We start from the raw sequence: 17,905 nt of genomic DNA on the forward strand, positions 1-17,905 counted from the left end.
TCTTCAGTGTGAAGAGTAGCAGTCCTCTTGGTCCTGGTCCGGTGTTCTGATCCGGGTCAGCCATCTGGACCTCTGTTTGGCTCCATCACCACGCCACTAGAGGCAGTATCAGGCCCGAAAAGATGCCACTAAGGAGCAGATTTAGAAGTTCACAGAAAGCTACAGAATTTGTTAAAAACTGTGAGCTGAGCTGAAGTAAATAAAAGAGAGAAGTTCAAATACATGCTGAGAGTGAAAATCCTTCCTAAAGGTGAAGATATATCACAGATTTCAAAAGAAAATAAAAACGGGAGACCGCGGATTATATGGGAAATAGCGCCCCCTTCACTTCCGGAGTGCAATGGTCCCATTTCCAAATAAGGTCTGAGACTGACAGCGGTCCGTCCCGCCCCTTTCTGTTTGCTGCAGCGAGGTGGACTTGCATCCTCCTGGACACCTGGGCGCTCTGCTGCCCGCCCGCCGAGCTCCTCTCTCGGCTCTCAGAGGTCCAGAGCTCCGCGGCTCCTCAGCGGGTCTCTGTCAGCTCGCTGCCCGGCCCAGAGCGCTCTGAGGTCGGTCAGACGACGGACAACAGCCCCTCAGATGAAGACTTTCATGCCTCACCTTGCGAGGTGAGTATGTGCGCTCGCGTGATCACAGGGATGACGTCAGAGGCTGTGTATGGGTATTCAATTATTATCATGAGCTTCACGCATTTCTGCCCGTAAACAGCCATGCGCGTGCGTGTTGGTGTCCGGGGCAGGGGGAGGTGGAGATTGTTCTGCTGCATGAAAAGGTTCCGAACCGGGAGTCTGATCCAGAACTCAGGATGCCGAACGAGGAGCTGAGATGGTCCGCATATGGAAACCATGGCAACCAAGCAGGGCGCACCGGAGACAGAACCCGACCAGAACATGAGGATGAGACTGAGGCAGGCCGGGCCTTCAGTCTGTTAGAGCTGGGCATCAAAATCACCTCAACGGTCCAGCTGTAAATACCGGTTACAGTATAAAACTATTTTAGTTTATAATATGATGAAACAGATCCAGTTTTAGTTACATAATGTTTCAAACATGTTTTTATTTACGTCATACTGCTAATAATACACATATCTCCATAATAACTTCTCTTCCGTCTTTTCATTGTTAAGCTGCCTTTATTAATACTTAAAGCTAACCCTAACACTAATCCCTTCAAAATAAAATCATATGCTCTCAAAACAGAAGTTAATCATTAACCGCCAAAAAGGGAAACAATAAAATACAGAACCAAATTTAGAACATCATGAAGCGATTCATAAAGTCCAGAGGACTCCAAAGCTTCATTCAGCGACGAAGCTGAAGTTGGTTTCCGATTCGGGAAATGGCTAAAGGGCGATTCCACCTAATTATTTACAACCTTCCGCATCTTTATTCGACTCTAGTTTAAAAATTACAACATCTGGACTCTTCACACCTGGACTGGATTATTCTGCTCTTATAGCAGAATAATTAAAACCTTGTTTATCTTTTTGTGAAACCTTTATTTGATTTGTGAAACTTCACTTAACAGACAGCTGCAGATCTTTCCTTCCAGCAGCCATCAAAATCTACAATACCTCTCTGAAGAATGAATGAGTTACACCAACATTTAATTTCCCTTTGGGATTAAAAAAAAACCTGCATGGAACTATTAACATGTAACTACTATTAGCATGTAGCTACCATCAGCATCTAGCTACTGTTAACATGTAACTACTATTAGCATGTAGCTACCATCAGCATCTAGCTACTGTTAACATGTAACTACTATTAGCATGTAGCTACCATCAGCATCTAGCTACTGTTAACATGTAACTACTATTAGCATGTAGCTACCATCAGCATCTAGCTACTGTTAACATGTAACTACTATTAGCATGTAGCTACCATCAGCATCTAGCTACTGTTAACATGTAACTACTATTAGCATGTAGCTACCATCAGCATCTAGCTACTGTTAACATGTAACTACTATTAGCATGTAGCTACCATCAGCATCTAGCTACTGTTAACATGTAACTACTATTAGCATGTAGCTACCACACGCTGATGGTGTCAGATCTGTCCGCGTTAGCGGTACTGCAGGTGCTACTATTTAGTGGACAGTAGCCCTGGCTGCCCAGTCCTGGGGTACTGAGGCCAGGCTGCCTGCACAGCGTCCTCTGTAAGGACGGTGAAGTGTCTTGCCCAAGGACACGACGAGCCGCCACAGGGTGAACTGGTTGCTGATGGTTGCTCTCTAGGCCTCTTCAGGACCAGCAGCCAACAGTGACAGCTTCCTGTTCCTATTCCAGGTCACAGTCTGACCTCTGACCCCTCTGAGAAGCAGCAGGAGCGCCATGCAGGGCGGAGCAGCGGAGGCGGGGCCGTCCCCCCTGACAGAACATGGCGGCCTCATCGACACCCACAGGCCGGGGGCGGAGCCTCCCCAACAGCTGGACCCCGGCGCCCTGCCCCCCCCGGCCTCCGGCCTCCTGTTTCGGCTGTGGGCGGAGTCTGGGGGCGGAGCCTGCTGTGAGACGACCTTCATCGAAAGCCCCACCCCCACCTGTTGCTCAGCCGGATCTTCCAGGGAGACGTTGCGACTCTCTGACAGCAAGTTACTGGAGCTCAGTGGAGATGAGGCCAAGATTCCCCCGATGACCTTTGACCCGGTCGGAGACGAGGAGCTGGAGGTCAGCATCCATCCATTGAGTCTGATGTAAACTGTGAGTGTATACATTGTGTATACAGTGTGTACTGTGTGTGTGAGCAGAGCGATCTCTCCAGCTCCTCCACTCACAGCGATGACGACTTCCTGCTGCTTCCTCCCAGAGATCATCGGAGCCTCAGCGTTTTCTCCATGCTCTGCTGCTTCTGGCCGCTCGGCATCGCTGCCTTCTACCTGGCGCAGCAGGTAGGTGGGCGGAGCCTGGGTGGGCGGATGTTATGTTAACCCATGACCTCCTGCAGTTTCTTCTTCTCTTGTTGCTGCCCAGTCTCCCCTTCCCGCTCCGGTTGCTAAGTAACCACTCTGCAGTCAGCCGTACTGAGCGTGCTCAGTACATGCTTGTTGCCATAGTAACGCTTCCCACACAAGAACTGATTTGAATAAACTTTATTCATCTTCCAGCCCAAAACACCAGGTCCCTGCAGCTCACACACTGTGGGTTCTGGTCCAGAAGTGGTTCTGATGGTTCTGATGTGTAGGTCTGGTTCTGACCCGATGGGGTCCAGAGTCTGTCCTGGTGATGTAACTTCCTCCTCAGCATGTCAGCGTTCATCTGATCCAGGTGTGTTAAACCAGGAAGAGAACTACAACATGGACGCCGGAACCTCCAGGACCCACTCTGGATCTCACTGGGTCAGAACCTTCAGGTGGAATCAGAAAACAGGCTTTTACTTTTCTGACCCGGTCATTGACATTTATTTTGAAAGTCCAAATGAGACTTGGGAAATGTGGAGTCTTTTATTTTGTAGGACCAAATCATTAAAAACGCTGGTCCAGTTGGACTGTGAGATCAGAACCACCAGATCCCCCGGACTCAGGTCCAGAAAGCATGAGACCATCAGGAGAACTCGTCCAGAACCTGGTGGGAGGAAGCCCCGCCCCCTGGCCCTGATTGGCTGCAGAGTTTCACTGTATCTAATTTCTAGGAAACTGTTTCCTGTCAGCATGGCGGTTAATTGACTGCGGCTCATCCTGAGCGTTGCCATGGCGATAGACGGTGGTGGGGGCAGTGCCGTGACTTCCTCCAGTACCACCAGAACCCAGTGTCCCACCGCGGGGTCGTGACCCCTGTCTCTGTCCGCAGACCAGCCGGGCGGTGTCTACAGGTGACCTCCACCTGGCCGGCTCCACCTCCAGGCGGGCGCTCTTCCTCGCCGTTCTCTCCATCACCATAGGAACCGGCATCTATGTGGGCGTCGTCGTGGCGCTCGTCGCCTACCTGTCCAAGAACCAGAAGTGGTAACCATGGCAACAGAGGCTGGGTCTGGAGCCTCCGGGGTTCTACAGGTTTTTGGACTTTTGTGTCTTTTGGTTCTAGATTTTTCTCTGAAGGTTTTTGAATGTTTGTAAACCATCATCATCACCATCATCAGACTTTACCTGCCGGGTGGATGAAGAACCAACAGAACCTGCTGTGGTTCTGGTCCAGACGGTTCTGATTCCCACTGGGAGGTTCTGGTTGCTCTGAACTGAATCTGGGTTTGTTTTCCTTCTGCAGCCTGTTCTGGTTCTGGTTCTGGTTCTGTCCACGGATCTCCCGGTTTCTGATTTGATGGAGCCGGGTTTTGTTCACAGTGACAAGGGCCGATGGTGTCGGACCGGCCCAGCAGAACCACGTGGGCCGGGTTTCCCTCATTCAGATGTGGACGAGGTTCTGCAGCTCTGACCCTGATGCAGGTTCTGTTCAGGTTCTGGTTTCAATCACGCTGCCACCTGAGTGTCCAGAGCCCGACCCGACCTGACCCGGTCCCCCCCGGTGTTACTTCCTGCGTCAGCAGAACTAATCTGTCCTCTGAGCTCATTAACGTCCTGATCCGTTTAGCTGCTGCTAATATGAACCAGAACCAGCAGGTTCTGCCAGAACTCAGAATGTCTGATGAGGCTGTGACCTTTGACCGAGGTGCGGCCCAGGTTCTGGAGCCGTTTTGGGCCGATCCTCTCCAGAACCGGTCTCCTGTGGTTCTGTTCATGACCCGTTTAGCTCCATTTTGTTCCTAAATAAACGGATTTTCCAATACTTGATCCTTTGATCTGAACGTCATTAAAGGAAAGTCTTTGGAGCCGCTGACCTTTGACCTCGGGAGCAGCCGGGGTGGGGAGGGACGTCTCCATGACGACGGGCTCCGGCTCGGCGCCACCTGCAGCTCATTTGGACGATGTTCAATAAAAGACGAACACGCTGATTGGTTCTGGACTTTTTATTTCTAGAGTTTCAGTCTGACTATGGGAAGCTTCGCCCTGAGCGCCGCCTGCCAGGCGCAGCTCCAGCAACACCACAAACACCACTCTGACATCACTTCCTGTCACAAATTTCCTGTGAAAATGTGATGTCAGTACTCAGGAAGTGCTGACATCATTTCCTGAGTGATGACGTCATAAGCTGTGTCCGAATTCAGGGTCTGCGTCTGTTGAAGGACAGATTTGTAGGCCGATTACGTCATAGCGTGGCGAGAAGGCCCGTCCGAATCCAGAGACTCGTCCAAATGCGTCCTTCTTTTCCCCAGGTTTGAAGGATGGGTCGGCCCACCGTATCCCATAATTCATTGCAGGTCCCAAGCGGGCATTCAGGCAGAGCGACGATGGCGGTGAAAAGCGGTAAATTATTTTGTTACATTACACTTTAAATGACACAACGTGATTTTGTACAGTGTAAGTGTGTAAGTCTCCAATATCAGCTCTGACATGGTGACTAGTTTCCCCAGTGACTGGAAGTTAAACACAGATATTATTCAGACATTTAACATTTAGCTGTAAATGTTTGGTTTACTATTGAATTTATTCCTGATCAAATCGGTTTGATTGATTAAAGTTAAGCCTTCAAACATGCTAGTTTTATTTAACTCTAATGGTTTATCTGAGATTATATTTGAAAATGAATCATTTGCTTATATTTATTCCTGGTAGAAATGTGCTCTACATGTTTGAACATTTAGAATCAAACTAACGGATTCATTTTTTCCTATGAACAAACTTTACTATAAAGGTGAAGAATAATACAGGAATCAGTAACACATGACTGAAAGACAATCTTCAGCTCCGTTGCTGTTTTTATCTGCTTCACGGTTGCTAGGCAACCTGAGTTACGCTGAGGTGGGGGCGGGGCAGTTGGAGGAGGCAACACCTGTGTGAATTCACTGCTTCTCTCTTCAGGTCTTGGTTTATTCTCCTTCCCAGGATGCAGACCTTGAATCCGGACACAGATAGTCCGTCTGGCCACCTGACTTCCAGTGACATCGACTTGTTGAAACTCTTGTCATCTACTATCTGCTAGTAAAATACTCTGACATCACTTCCTGTTACTCTGAGGTCACTATTTGCAATTAGGCATGACTTCCTGCCTGCTGCTGTGTGTCTCTAACAGAACACCTGCAGCACAGCTCTGCATAAACTCCAGATGTGGAAGTGTTTACCTGCACAGGTGAGTAGGAAGGTGACCTGCTCTTTGGCTGTCTGTTTCCATAGCAACCCACCCAACCGGTACCGACCGGTACCGAGCCACCCGACCATCAGCGACGCACAAACTAAAATCTGGGCGTAAAAAAAGAAATGTTTGGCAAGAATCCTCCAAAGCTGCGCCCCCTGCAGGACAAACTGAGACACTGCAGCAGGAAGCCAGGAGTCAGGGCTGCCAGGTGGTACCGGCTGGTACCGGTCGGGCTCAGGTCATCTGGACCTCAGGTTCTGTTCAGTTAAAATGTTCTGGTGACAAATTTACAGACTGGAAGAAAACACACACAGTTCTCTGGCAGGGTGTGTGTTCAGTGTGTGTGTGTGTGTGTGTGTTCTGCACATGCTCAGTAGAGTCCGTCAGTCCGGGAAGCGGCGCCTCCTCTGTCGGCCCCCCGGCTCGGTGGGGGGTGGGGGTGGGGGGGGGGGGGGGGGGGCAGACGGCTGCGGTGGGGGAAGGGGAGGGGAGAGACCTCAGGATGCTGGTGGGCGGGGCTTCAGGTGGCGTCGGCGTCGGGGGAGGCCCCGCCCTCCTCCACCTGGTTGGCGCGGCCGAAGGTCTTGACCTTGGACAGAAGGTCGGCCAGCGTCTCCTTGAAGCCTTTCTCCAGCAGCCAGCCCTCGCTCTCACACTCCGGGTTCTCCGGGTCGGCCATCGTCTCCAGGGCCGTGCTCAGGTACTTCAGGCCCGCCACATCCCCCGCCTGGCTCACACACACACACACACACACACACACAGAGGAGAGGTGAGTCTGGACAGATCAACATGGTTCAGCTCTGCACCAACCAGCAGCTTCCTGTTCCTGTTCCTGCAGCGATCTGATTGGAGCTTTCAGCTTTCTGAACCAGGAGCACAGGCCCCCCGTCTGCCCCCCCTCCAGGTGAGCTCAGGTGTGTCCTTCAGCCAGTAACTTCAGGTGTTGAACTTGTTGTTCTGACCCAGATAACAGGCCTCTTAGGCAATGTCCCTGACTTCCCAGAATGCACCCTGCTGCGGCAGATTAACCCCCCAGGAATAGTTCCTGCCCCCCAGGCAGATTACCTGCAGCAGCTCAGCCTGGACTCGGCTCTCTAGTCAGTCCGAGTCGCTGACGGACTGGACTCGGACTGCGGCGGGTTTCCGTGACCGGTCCGGTTCAGAAACAAACATGGCGGTAAATCTGATTAACGTGGCAGCGTGCCGGGTCACCTGGTGCCGGTTCGGTCCAGGTGTTCTGACAATCGTCTTGTTTTAAAACGGAGGATTAGGAACACGGCTGATCCTCCGTGAACCCATCCACGGGTTAAAGACTGAGGCTGGAGGAGGCGGGCAACCAGTTACCATGGCAACACAGCGCCAGGCCCAGATCGATGGTTCTGTTCTGGTTCCAGTTAGGTTTTGGTTCTTTTCATGTGTCCTGTCCAAGAAGCCAGGTTCCAGCTACATCAACCCGCCAGCATCAGGCAGGATCGTCTCACTCCGACTCCCTGAAAACTTCCCAGAATGCAGCAGAGGACGAACTGGAGCGGCATGCTGCAGTTAGCATGTTAGCTGATGAAGGCTGGCTTTGAGTCTTCATCACTGGAGGCTTTCATCCACAACTTTCACCTTCAGAAGCAGGACCAGCTGAAAACAGAGGCTGCCTGTTAGCATGCTAACAGCTATCATTAGCATGCCACGCTAACTTTAAAGCAGTTTTTTATGTTCATGTGTTCCTTTGTCAGCATAAAGGACGAGTTTTAAAGTTCATTCTGTGAAGAATGAAATCCAATTAATAACCTCGCCTTGTTAGCTTAACATGCCAAGACTAATGTAATGCTAACTAACATGCTAAGGCTACCTTCAGGATGTTACTGACTCTGAAGGTTATAGTTATATAATAAGTTTCTTTCTTTCTAATGTTTCCTTTGATGCTGTGAAGCATGTTAAACTGCTATGCTATCCCATGCTATCTGATGCTATTCGATGCTAACCAGATGAACTCGTCTCGTATCAATTCAACGTCACACACCAACGGCCGAGCGTGTTTTAGCAGGAAAGGAGATCCGACGGTTTGAACGAGAAACGGTGCAACTTCCATGAAAGAAAAGCTTGAAATAAGCTAACAGGCGGGTTTGGTGAGTCTTGGGTCCTGAAACCAGACAGCGGCCATGATGAGCTGCAGCTGATAATCTACTTGATTTGACTGACATTTACTTCCATAACTCTCTCATTCAACATTACAGAACAAATCAACAGATGTCGTTCATCATGGATGATGATCTTTGAGTTTCTGAATGTTTGCCTCCATCTGTTGCTACAGCAGTAGCATGCTAATGCTAATCCTTAATGTTAGTCTGTCAGGATTATTTTGTGAAGGTTTTTGCTCTAGTAAACGGCTTTGAACAGATTTCTGAATGAATGGTACAATACGGTGGTGGACACAGATAGCTAAAAGGTTAGCTGCTCTAACCCTAATGCACTAATAAACTTTAGTTTAGCTAATGCTGGACTAATGCCATGGCATTTAACAGGGGCTAAAGCTAAAGCTCTAGACCAGCATGGTATTTAGCAGGAGCTAATGCTAAAGTACTGAATCCAATCATGTTGAAATCCAGCATGATGAGCAGAACATGAAGAAACTCAAAGCTATTCATATGTGAGCTACTGTATTTATCTGAATAACATCCTGGTTATGTGTTCACATGTTTTTCTTTTATTTTGTCTTTTTATTGTCAATTGCTAAATAAAGTTTCTTGTAAAAAAGGGAACGCAACAACAGGAAGTGGAACTGCTGCATCTAAAACCACTTCAAAATAAGAGTTGAGTATTTAGGTCTAACTACCCAACAGTTGATAACCAAACCTTCAACACAGATGTTGATCTTTATTCAGATAAAATTGGACAAAACTGAAGGAAATTTGCACTTTAGACTTTGTTACCAAAAATGCGGAAGCACTAAATGAAAATCTGGTAACTAAACCTGCTAAGGCTAACAGCCATTAGCCTGCTAAGGCTAACAGCCATTAGCCTGAGATGTTCAGGGTGTTCCAGTGGCCTGAAGCTAATTTATAGCCACTGTTAATAAATCTATAATGGTTTTATGTAAATATATCAAATAGTGTTGAGCAGCTTGAGCTCTGTGGAAACCACAGCAGATCAGCTCATAGCCGCCCTTATAAAAAATCCCATCAAAGTCACATGAAAACCACACATGTGGTTCACACAACTTTTTACATGTGAAAGATGTGAATCACATGTGAAAGCACATGTATACTTGATTTTGGAACATTTCGTGGTAAAATCACGTGATTCCCATGTGATCACATGGGAATCACATATGATACACATATACATTATATACAATTATAAAATAATGGGACCACCTTTTTTACCATGAAAATGTCCGATTTCTTCATATTATTCACTTTTCATGATGAATATGAGGTCACATGTTAATCTGATATAATTTTCTAAGACATAACTGCAAACTAAAGCAAACTTGTAGCTATGAATCAAGACTTCTTAGACAAGTATATATGTACACAAAACAACAATTTATTTACTTCTGTTTGAAACTGTTGAGAACCAGAAACAACTTTTAACACCTGAGAATGACACCATACAGGTTTGCCCCAAATTAGGCCCAGATAATAAACATGTGGAAACCAGAAACAGGTTTAATACCATCAGTGCCGGTCCAGAGAGGGAAAACAGAACCTCAGGTAAAACCTGACTGGTCCTTCACGTTGTTTCAGGAGAGACTGTAGCATTCGACTGTGAGCTCTCTGAGTCTCCTTAATGTCTTTAAGGGTGGTTAGAACACACACACACACACACACACACACACACACACACACACACACACATGTTTGCATTGGTGGCTTGTATAGGGGTCTTATTATATGTGCCAGTAACCACAGGTGCAGGTGCTGTGGGTGGTGATGCTCAGGTGGGGAGTTTTCCTTCTCCAGTGCTGAAGGTGATCAGGTCTCTGGGTCCTGATCTGTTGCCCCATTCATTCCCCCTCTGAGCTTCACTGGACCACTGGCCTCCAACAAACTGTAAAAAATTAATAAAACAAAGCTCCTATGATCTGGACTACATTTTATTTACACACACCCACAGCAGAGTCCTACTTTTACATCAGTGTGTAATTGGCCAGAATGACTCTGATCTGCTAAATAAAGCAGCATAACGTGACGTTGTTTGGTGATTATCCTGTCAGGCTAAAAAACATTCAGTTGATAAAACTATGATTCTCTTGGCAATTAAAAGAAAAATCATGCAGTGTTAAAAACAGTAACAGGTCAATTTATATTTTTCTAATGGAAGAACGTCATCATAATAGCAGCTCACACATCACGGAGGGAGAAATGGCCGTTTTATTATAACGGTCCTCAATTTTAACTTTGACTGAGTAAACAGCTGCCGTCTGTTGTTCCCTCCTTTAAAAAGAGGTAAAGTTTAAGTAGTGAAGCATCAAATCCACACTAATTTGTTTTAGGAGCTGTAGGACTCAGGATAAAGCCTTCAAACTGTAAAATGGGCCAGCCTTCAGCTAACGTTCAGCTAGCTTAGCATGACGTCAGTACTAAGGAAAAGTTCACCGGTACATCACTATCATCAGTACGTGTTACTTTACAGATTTATATTTTTGTCTAAACATTTTCGATACACCTCGAGATTCAAATCAAGTAAAACATTTCTTACCTTTTGTTCGGGAAAAAAGCCAAACTCTTCAAGTCCATTTTATCCATGAAAAAATCCTTTTTTCTTCTTTTTTTAACGTCCTCAACTGTCTGAAGAATCTTCTAGAGTTGGTTGGGCTTGAAAACATCTCGCGAGATTTTTGAAATAATGAGATCTGAGATAAATCTTTATTGTCATTGTCACAAGGACAACGAAATTTAAAAGGTTCCATCAGTCGGTGCATATGCTTAAAAACAAAAAATAACTGTCTCACAATTCACACACAATGCAAGAAATAACAAATAACTGGCAAAAAAACAAAAAGTAAGAACAGCCACATTCTCACATCCATCATTTATGATGATTAATGGTTGTTTTTGATTGCATTTAGTTTTGTTATTGCTGTCGGGTAGAAACTGTCTCTGAGACGTTGGTTCTGGTTCTGGTTGCTCTGTATCTTCTGCCTGAAGGCAGCAGTGTGAACAGAGAAGGTCCGGGGTGAGAAGTGTCCTTTGTGATGTGTTGTGCTTTTCTTAGACAGCGGTCGCTGTGCAGGTCCTCCAGTGAGGGGAGAGGGCAGCCAATGATTTTTTGGGCTGTATTCACAACCCTTTGGAGAGCTTTCCTTTGAGCCGCAGTGCTGCTGTTATACCAGACGCAGATACAGTAGGTCAGTATGCTCTCTATGGAGCACTTGTAGAAGGACACCAGCAGCTTCTCCTTGATGCTGTTCCTCCTGAGAACCCTCAGGAAGTTCAGTCTTTGCTGGGCCTTTTTTATCAGTTCGAAGGTGTTCATGTTCCATGTGAGGCCCTGCTCAATGTGGACCCCCAGGAAACGGAAATCAGCTACCCTCTCCACACATTTTCCCCCAATGGTTAGTGGTGTAATGTCCGTTTTATTCCTCCTGTAATCTATTATGAGTTCTTTTGTCTTTGAGTTGTTGAGGAGCAGATTGTTCTCCCTACACCACTGCAACAACCGCTCCACCTCTCCCCTGTAGGCGGACTCGTCGCCTCCTGAGATGAGCCCCACCACTGTGGTGTCATCAGCAAACTTGGTGATGGTGTTGCTGTGGTGGGCAGAGGTGCAGTCGTATGTGTACAGACAATAGAGCAGGGGGCTCAGCACACAGCCCTGTGGAGAGCCAGTACTAAGGCTGAGGGCAGTGGATGTATGTTTTCCCACCCTAAATCTCTGCTGTCGGTTGGTCAGGAAGCTCAGGATCCACATGCAGGTGGAGTGAGGGAGGCCCAGGTCCCCCAGTTTGTCCACCAGTCTGTGAGGGAGGATGGTATTAAAAGCAGAGCTGTAGTCTACAAAGAGCATCTGCACATAGCTCCCCTGCTGCTCCAGATGTGACAGAGCAGCATGGAGGGCCGTGATCACAGCGTCCTCTGTGGATCTGTTGGCTCTGTAGGCGAACTGGTGGTGGTCAAAGCCAGGAGGGAGAAGTGCTGTGATGTGACCCCGGACCAGTTTTTCAAAACACTTCGTCACCACAGGGGTTAGTGCCACTGGCCGGTAGTCATTGAGGCAGGAGATGTGAGGTTTCTTGGGTATGGGGACTATGGTGGAAGATTTCAGGCAGGATGGGACTGTAGACAGGGCTAGGGACTGGTTGAAGGTCCTGGTGAAGACTCCAGCCAGCTGATCGGCGCAGTCTTTCAAGACACGTCCAGGGACGCCATCAGGTCCAGCAGCCTTCCTTGGGTTGACAGCCCGCAGTGTGCGCCTCACCTCGTGCTCCTCTACAACGAGGGGTGTGGTGTTGGAGAGAAACAGGCTGGTGGTTTGTGTGGTTGCCTCCGTAGCCTAGCTAGCAGGCTGGCCCTGCAGCCCCGCTTCTGCCTTCTCTCTCTACGCCGCCGTCGCTTCCTCCCTGCTGGGATGGTAATCCACGGCGCGCCGGGGCTCCTCGCTATGTCCCCCGGAATATTGAACAAGCGTTGAAAATCAGCTGTAACATCTCGTTCGTAGCGGGAACCGATCGTCAGGAGATCGTCCCGACTGTATATTTTGTTTGTCCGACATGACGGAACAGAAATCAACACGTTCACAAGCAGCCAAACATAACATAGCACCGACCGAGAGAGCCATGAGCTGCTGCAACTGCGTGCGCCGCCATCTTGGGAAAAAAAAAGGTATATATATATATATATATATATATATATATATATATATATATATATATGTGTGTGTGTGTGTATGTGTATATGGACTGGAAACCCCGAGATCAAAGTGGGAAACACCCCCAAAGGTGGCGGAGAACGCCAGAGCTAAGATCCTGTGGGACTTCCAGATCCAGACAGACAAAATGGTAATGTTGAACCAACCAGACATTGTCGTAGTGGATAAACAACAGAGGAAAGCCGCTGTGATAGATGTAGCGATACCAAGCGACTGCAACATCAGGAAAAAGGAGCACGAGAAACTAGAGAAATACCAGGGCCTCAGGGAGGAACTGGAGAGGGCCTGGAAGGTGAAGACCACAGTGGTGCCTGTGGTCATCGGGGCCCTCGGGGCAGTCACCCCCAAACTGGACCAATGGCTACAACAGATCCCAGGAACAACATCAGACATCTCAGTCCAGAAATGTGCAGTCCTTGGCACAGCCAAGATACTGTGCAGGACCCTCAAGCTCCCAGGCCTCTGGTAGAGGACCCGAGCTCAGAGGATAAGAACCACCCGCGGTGGGTGAGAAGGGAATTTTTTATATACATATACACACACAGTCATGGAATAGTTACTTTGAAAAAGTAACTTTAATTGGATTACTAATTACTTCATTTGGAAAGTAACTGAGTTACAGTAAAAGTAACTTTTTTAGTTACTTTCAGCAGCTGCTAACAACAACGCTGTGAAAATGACATTGATCTTTGCCAATATTTAATTGTAAGCTATTTTATAATGATAACATCAACAATGTGTCTCCACTGATAAGGTTGAACTGAAGGGGAGATTTTTTAATGGTTACAATAAAAAACAACGTTAGTAATTTGTGCAGTTTTTGTGTTTTCCACTATTGTCTGGAAAACTCTAAGGATTTTAACCCTCAGCCTCCAGGTTCTGTGTTTGGTGTCAGAGGTCAGAGGTCAGAGCTCCTCCTGCGGCTCCACAGTTCAGATGGCTGATGCACAGATTAGTGACATTTATCTTAATATTAATAATTATAATGGCGTTTAGTTGCACAACTTTACAGACTCGTTCATTCGTGGCTGTTTTCACGTTTATTGCTCTGTTCATATTAGTCTCCGTGTTTCCAATGTCTGGACATCTGGACGTCATTCACAGGTAATATATTAACTTTAACAGAGACGCAGCGGGACGGATCATCCTGGAAATGATGGGCAGGGAGAGTCTGAGTAAAACTAGCTGGAGGTCAGACACATTCTGGGGTTTCTGTCTGTTTATTTCCAAACCCAAATGAACAACTTCACCTTCAAAAACCAGCCCAGAAAGCGACTCAGTAAATCTGCTAGCAACTTAAAAAAAAAAAGCCACTTATATTAATCGGACTTGGCGACAGAAACTCAAAATAGTTCCTGTTTTTCTACCAAAAAAATGTGCATCTCCCTCCATTGTTTACGTTTCTGTCGCATAGAAACAGCGATCAGACGTAGAGGAAATAAAATTAAATTCCAAAAAAAAATAGTAACGCAAAATGATTTTGATAAGTAACTGTAGTCTGACTACTGGATATGAAATAGCAACGCGTTAGATTATTGGTAATCATATATATATATATATATATATATATATATAGCTCAGACTTAAACCCTTTTATTTTGTATTATTTTATTTTATAAAACATTTTAAACTTTTATTTCACACCAGTTAGTTATTTTTTTAGTTAACTATATACTTTACATTATTAGCAAATATTTCTATTAACACATAAATATAAGTGTTGCTTTGTCTAAAAGTTGAAGTTTATGCCTCTGGCATAACTTAACATTTATTTAATTTATACCAGAGGCACATAAACTGAGGCATGTGAGAAATATGTGATCCCATGTTGAATAAACCATGGATCACATGATCAAAATACTTTATCACATGTGGAACATATGAACCACATGTGATCACGTGAATTTCATGGGATTTTTTGTAAAGCACGGTGGAGGAGGGATGATGATGTGGGACTGTTTGTGACTAATAGATTCCTGATAAGGAAGCTACAGTTCTGACTGACCAGTGAGAACCAGACAGACGTCACGACGCTTCACTTACTCCAGTTCTGTCCCTTTGACGCATGTCACTGATTGGCTGCGGCAGTGTGGGCGGAGCCTTACCTCCAGGACGATGGTGAAGATGAGCAGCGCTCCGATGCTGTTCATGATGCCGCTGTAGTAGGAGAAGACGGCCTGGCGGCAGCCGCGGTTCCAGATGTTCAGCTCCTCAGTGCGGTGGTCATAGTCGTAGTGGGCGGAGTTATTGGTCAGGTGATGCTGGATGCAGGGGCGGGGCGAGCCGGGGTTACAGCAGCTGAACGGGACGCTGTCCATCAGGTACTTCCCCTCCACATTACTGAGGACACGGCTGAGGGACAAACACACAGGTCAGACCCTGATGGGAGGCGGGCGGGGCGCCGGGCCGGGCGGGGCGCCCGGTGGGCGGAGCCTTTTAAAGGGTTCTGCTCAGATTTGAGATGGAGAATCGTGGAGGGTTCCTCATAGAAGGCTGACCTTCCAAACTGAGCATGCTCAGACTGACTGATCAGCACAGAAGATACAAAACCTTTAAAAATCAGTGAAACGTCGCAGCAGCAGGGAGGTGAAGTTCTGGTTCTGGTTCTAGCCCCCTGAGCCTTCACACCTCCATCTGGTCGTGTTATCAGAGACCTGATTGGTCCTTCAGTACCTCCAACCACTTCCTGCTCCACCCACCCTAACCCTGGAACTCCACCAGAACCACCTCCAGAACCCCAGAGACCCAGACTGCACTGCGGTGAAACCACCCTACACACTAATCAGTTCCGGACCTTCAACCACCCGCTGCTTTGTGTTATTATTGCCGTGATGACATAATCAGTTTTATGCAGATTAGGCCCTTTTTGAGTTTCACTTTCTAACGGGTCGGGTCTGCTGCAGAACGTTCCCCTGCTGCTGCCTCAGAGGCCGTAAACTTTGACCTCCTTAAGCCCAGATTGATCCCCTGCCGAGTCCCTGAACGCAACAATCCACCTGCAGCTTTACCTCACCAAGGAACTAATACCAGCCCAGATTCTCCGTCTGAACCCGACCTGCCGTGTTCAGGTACTCACTCTTTGACCACGTCGTTGCTCATGTCCAGGTAGCGGTTGCTGATCCACTGCACCTCGAACCAGTCCCTGAAGTTGTTGTTTCCGCAGCACCGGAACTCGATCTGAGTCATGTCCAGCGTCCTCTTCATGAAGCAGCGTCCCGGCGTGTCCGTGTCCTTGTAGAAGCGGATGGCGTTCTTCAGGCCCTCGGCCAGCGTCAGGTACACGGCGAACTGCATGAGGAAGGAGAGCAGCACCAGCAGCAGCAGCAGCGCATTGAAGCCGCAGCACAGCAGCATGTAGGGCCGCAGCATCGGCTTCATCTTGGAGAACTTCTGGGGGTCCAGAGAGTCGTGGCACAGCTTCCCCCCGAAGGCGTTCAGGCCGCAGGACAGCATGCCCACCAGGATCAGCAGGTTGGGCACCAGGTGGCTCTCGTTGTTGTCCATGATCTCGCTCCTCTTCCTCAGCTCGATCTTGAAGAAGATGCCGAGGCTGAAGAGGATGATGCCCACGATGACGGCGAGCCAGTAGAGCATCCAGAGACCCTGAGCCAGCTTGACCCGCTTCTGCAGGTTGAACTTCAGCGACAGGAACGGCATGGCGTCGGCTCACGGCGACGGTCCCGAACGGGTCTGCAGAACGATGAGGCTCAGAGCCGCAAGCCGTCCCAGGAGGAGCTCAGGAACTGGACCACAGGGTTCTGAGTCATGATGGGGAACCGGCAGCAGGAACCAGCGCGAAGCGGAGCGGAGGTGTGAATATGAGCGGCAGCCTGGCGTCCTGCTAAAGCCGCTCCTGATCTGATTAGCAGCGGATCATCTGAGGCTCTAATCCTCCAATTACTGCTAATGGGTTTGGAGCTAAGCAGCAGCTTCCTGTCAGACGGCTCACCTGGTCCCGCCCCCACACAGGTGAGGCCCAGCAATCAGCAATCTAAATCTGAGGATGCTGTTACTATGACAACAGCTTGTCAACAGTCAACACGTCATCGTCTATGGCACCACCTCCAGGGTCGGACAGGTCTTCAGTCCATCAGAGAACATGGATGGCTTAACCGTCGCCATGCCGAACACGACGTAGCAGGCGGAGCTTCCCTGGTAGTCATGGTAACCACCCCGAGTCCTGATCTGGGTCCACTGCCAATAAATGACGAGCCTGGCTGTCTCTGTGGGCGGCCATTGTTCCCAAATGTACCCCAATGCCGCCGGGCCTGGACTGAATCACTCATAGCTAACCCGCCCGCTTTAGCCTTAAAGGATCTCAGACTTTCGGCTCTTCTGCAGTTTTCTGGCAGTTTGTTCCAGATTTGTGGTCATAGAAGGGGACCAGAACCAGCAGACCTCAGGTCGGCAGGTTTACCCAGCAGTAATCTGGCTGAAGCTCCTTCCTGGTTTTAGCCAGAATCCGACCCAACCGGATCGGACCGGACGGGCACAATAGTCACCTGAGCTGGACCGGATCAGGAAGGACGGGCTTTTATTCTGGAACATTCACACAATTTATCCTGGCTGAAACCCTGAAAGGTTCTGGACCCACCTGGACCCGTCCTGTTTGGGCAGAACCTCCATCGCAGCTTCAGCCGAGCCTTCTGGGTCGTAAATTATTTTATTTTTTAAACTTTTTTCAGGAGAAAAATCTGAACTAAAACTGGATCATGATCAAAGTAGTCTGGGAGAAATGAACCAAATGTTCCTTAAACCGGGTCAGTACCAACCGACCACCAGAACCTGCTGCTGGGCATCCATCTTGTCTCCTCCTGGACGTTTGGACCAGACGGACTTCAGCAGGTCCGGTCCTCCAGAACCACATCAGAACCAGATGACCGGCTGTGGACCTTGCCCGGTTCTGGT

The 17,905-nt window shown here is 48.1% G+C and overlaps 2 protein-coding genes across 5 annotated transcripts; one reads left to right on the forward strand and one right to left on the reverse strand.

Annotated features, from left to right (window-relative positions):
• Positions 1-370: 370 nt before the first annotated feature.
• On the forward strand, positions 371-4,892 carry syndig1 (synapse differentiation inducing 1). 4 transcript variants are annotated; one of them, XM_023327927.1, is made up of 5 exons: positions 371-611; positions 712-969; positions 2,294-2,674; positions 2,755-2,895; positions 3,794-4,892. In XM_023327927.1, exons 3-5 carry the CDS (start codon positions 2,339-2,341, stop codon positions 3,950-3,952), a joined length of 636 nt encoding a protein of 211 aa, XP_023183695.1. In that variant the 5' UTR covers positions 371-611; positions 712-969; positions 2,294-2,338; the 3' UTR covers positions 3,953-4,892. The 4 variants fall into 4 exon arrangements, with proteins under 4 accessions (XP_023183695.1, XP_023183696.1, XP_023183697.1 ...); XM_023327928.1 differs by having other exon boundaries at positions 743-969; XM_023327929.1 differs by lacking the exon at positions 712-969 and having other exon boundaries at positions 3,794-3,996; positions 4,208-4,892.
• Positions 4,893-6,597: 1,705 nt separating this feature from the next.
• LOC102221265 (peripherin-2-like) lies at positions 6,598-17,887 on the reverse strand. The gene is made up of 3 exons (XM_023327219.1): positions 16,074-17,887; positions 15,103-15,349; positions 6,598-6,860 (listed from the first exon to the last, which is right to left on the reverse strand). Exons 1-3 carry the CDS (start codon positions 16,652-16,654, stop codon positions 6,654-6,656), a joined length of 1,035 nt encoding a protein of 344 aa, XP_023182987.1. The 5' UTR covers positions 16,655-17,887; the 3' UTR covers positions 6,598-6,653.
• Between the last annotated feature and the right edge of the window lie 18 nt (positions 17,888-17,905).

Source organism: Xiphophorus maculatus, chromosome 22, assembly GCF_002775205.1.
Source record: "Xiphophorus maculatus strain JP 163 A chromosome 22, X_maculatus-5.0-male, whole genome shotgun sequence".
In the NCBI taxonomy this organism is placed as follows: Eukaryota; Metazoa; Chordata; class Actinopteri; order Cyprinodontiformes; family Poeciliidae; genus Xiphophorus; species Xiphophorus maculatus.

Coding starts and splice junctions, on each gene's coding strand:
- syndig1 (XM_023327927.1), top strand. CDS start 2,339: ATGCAGGGCGGAGCAGCGGAGGCGGGGCCGTCCCCCCTGACAGAACAT. Junction 2,675..2,754: donor TCGGAGACGAGGAGCTGGAG/GTCAGCATCCAT, acceptor GTGTGTGAGCAG/AGCGATCTCTCCAGCTCCTC. Junction 2,896..3,793: donor CCTTCTACCTGGCGCAGCAG/GTAGGTGGGCGG, acceptor CTCTGTCCGCAG/ACCAGCCGGGCGGTGTCTAC.
- LOC102221265 (XM_023327219.1), bottom strand. CDS start 16,654: ATGCCGTTCCTGTCGCTGAAGTTCAACCTGCAGAAGCGGGTCAAGCTG. Junction 15,350..16,073: donor AGCAACGACGTGGTCAAAGA/GTGAGTACCTGA, acceptor TTTGTCCCTCAG/CCGTGTCCTCAGTAATGTGG. Junction 6,861..15,102: donor TCTTCACCATCGTCCTGGAG/GTAAGGCTCCGC, acceptor TGTGTGAGCCAG/GCGGGGGATGTGGCGGGCCT.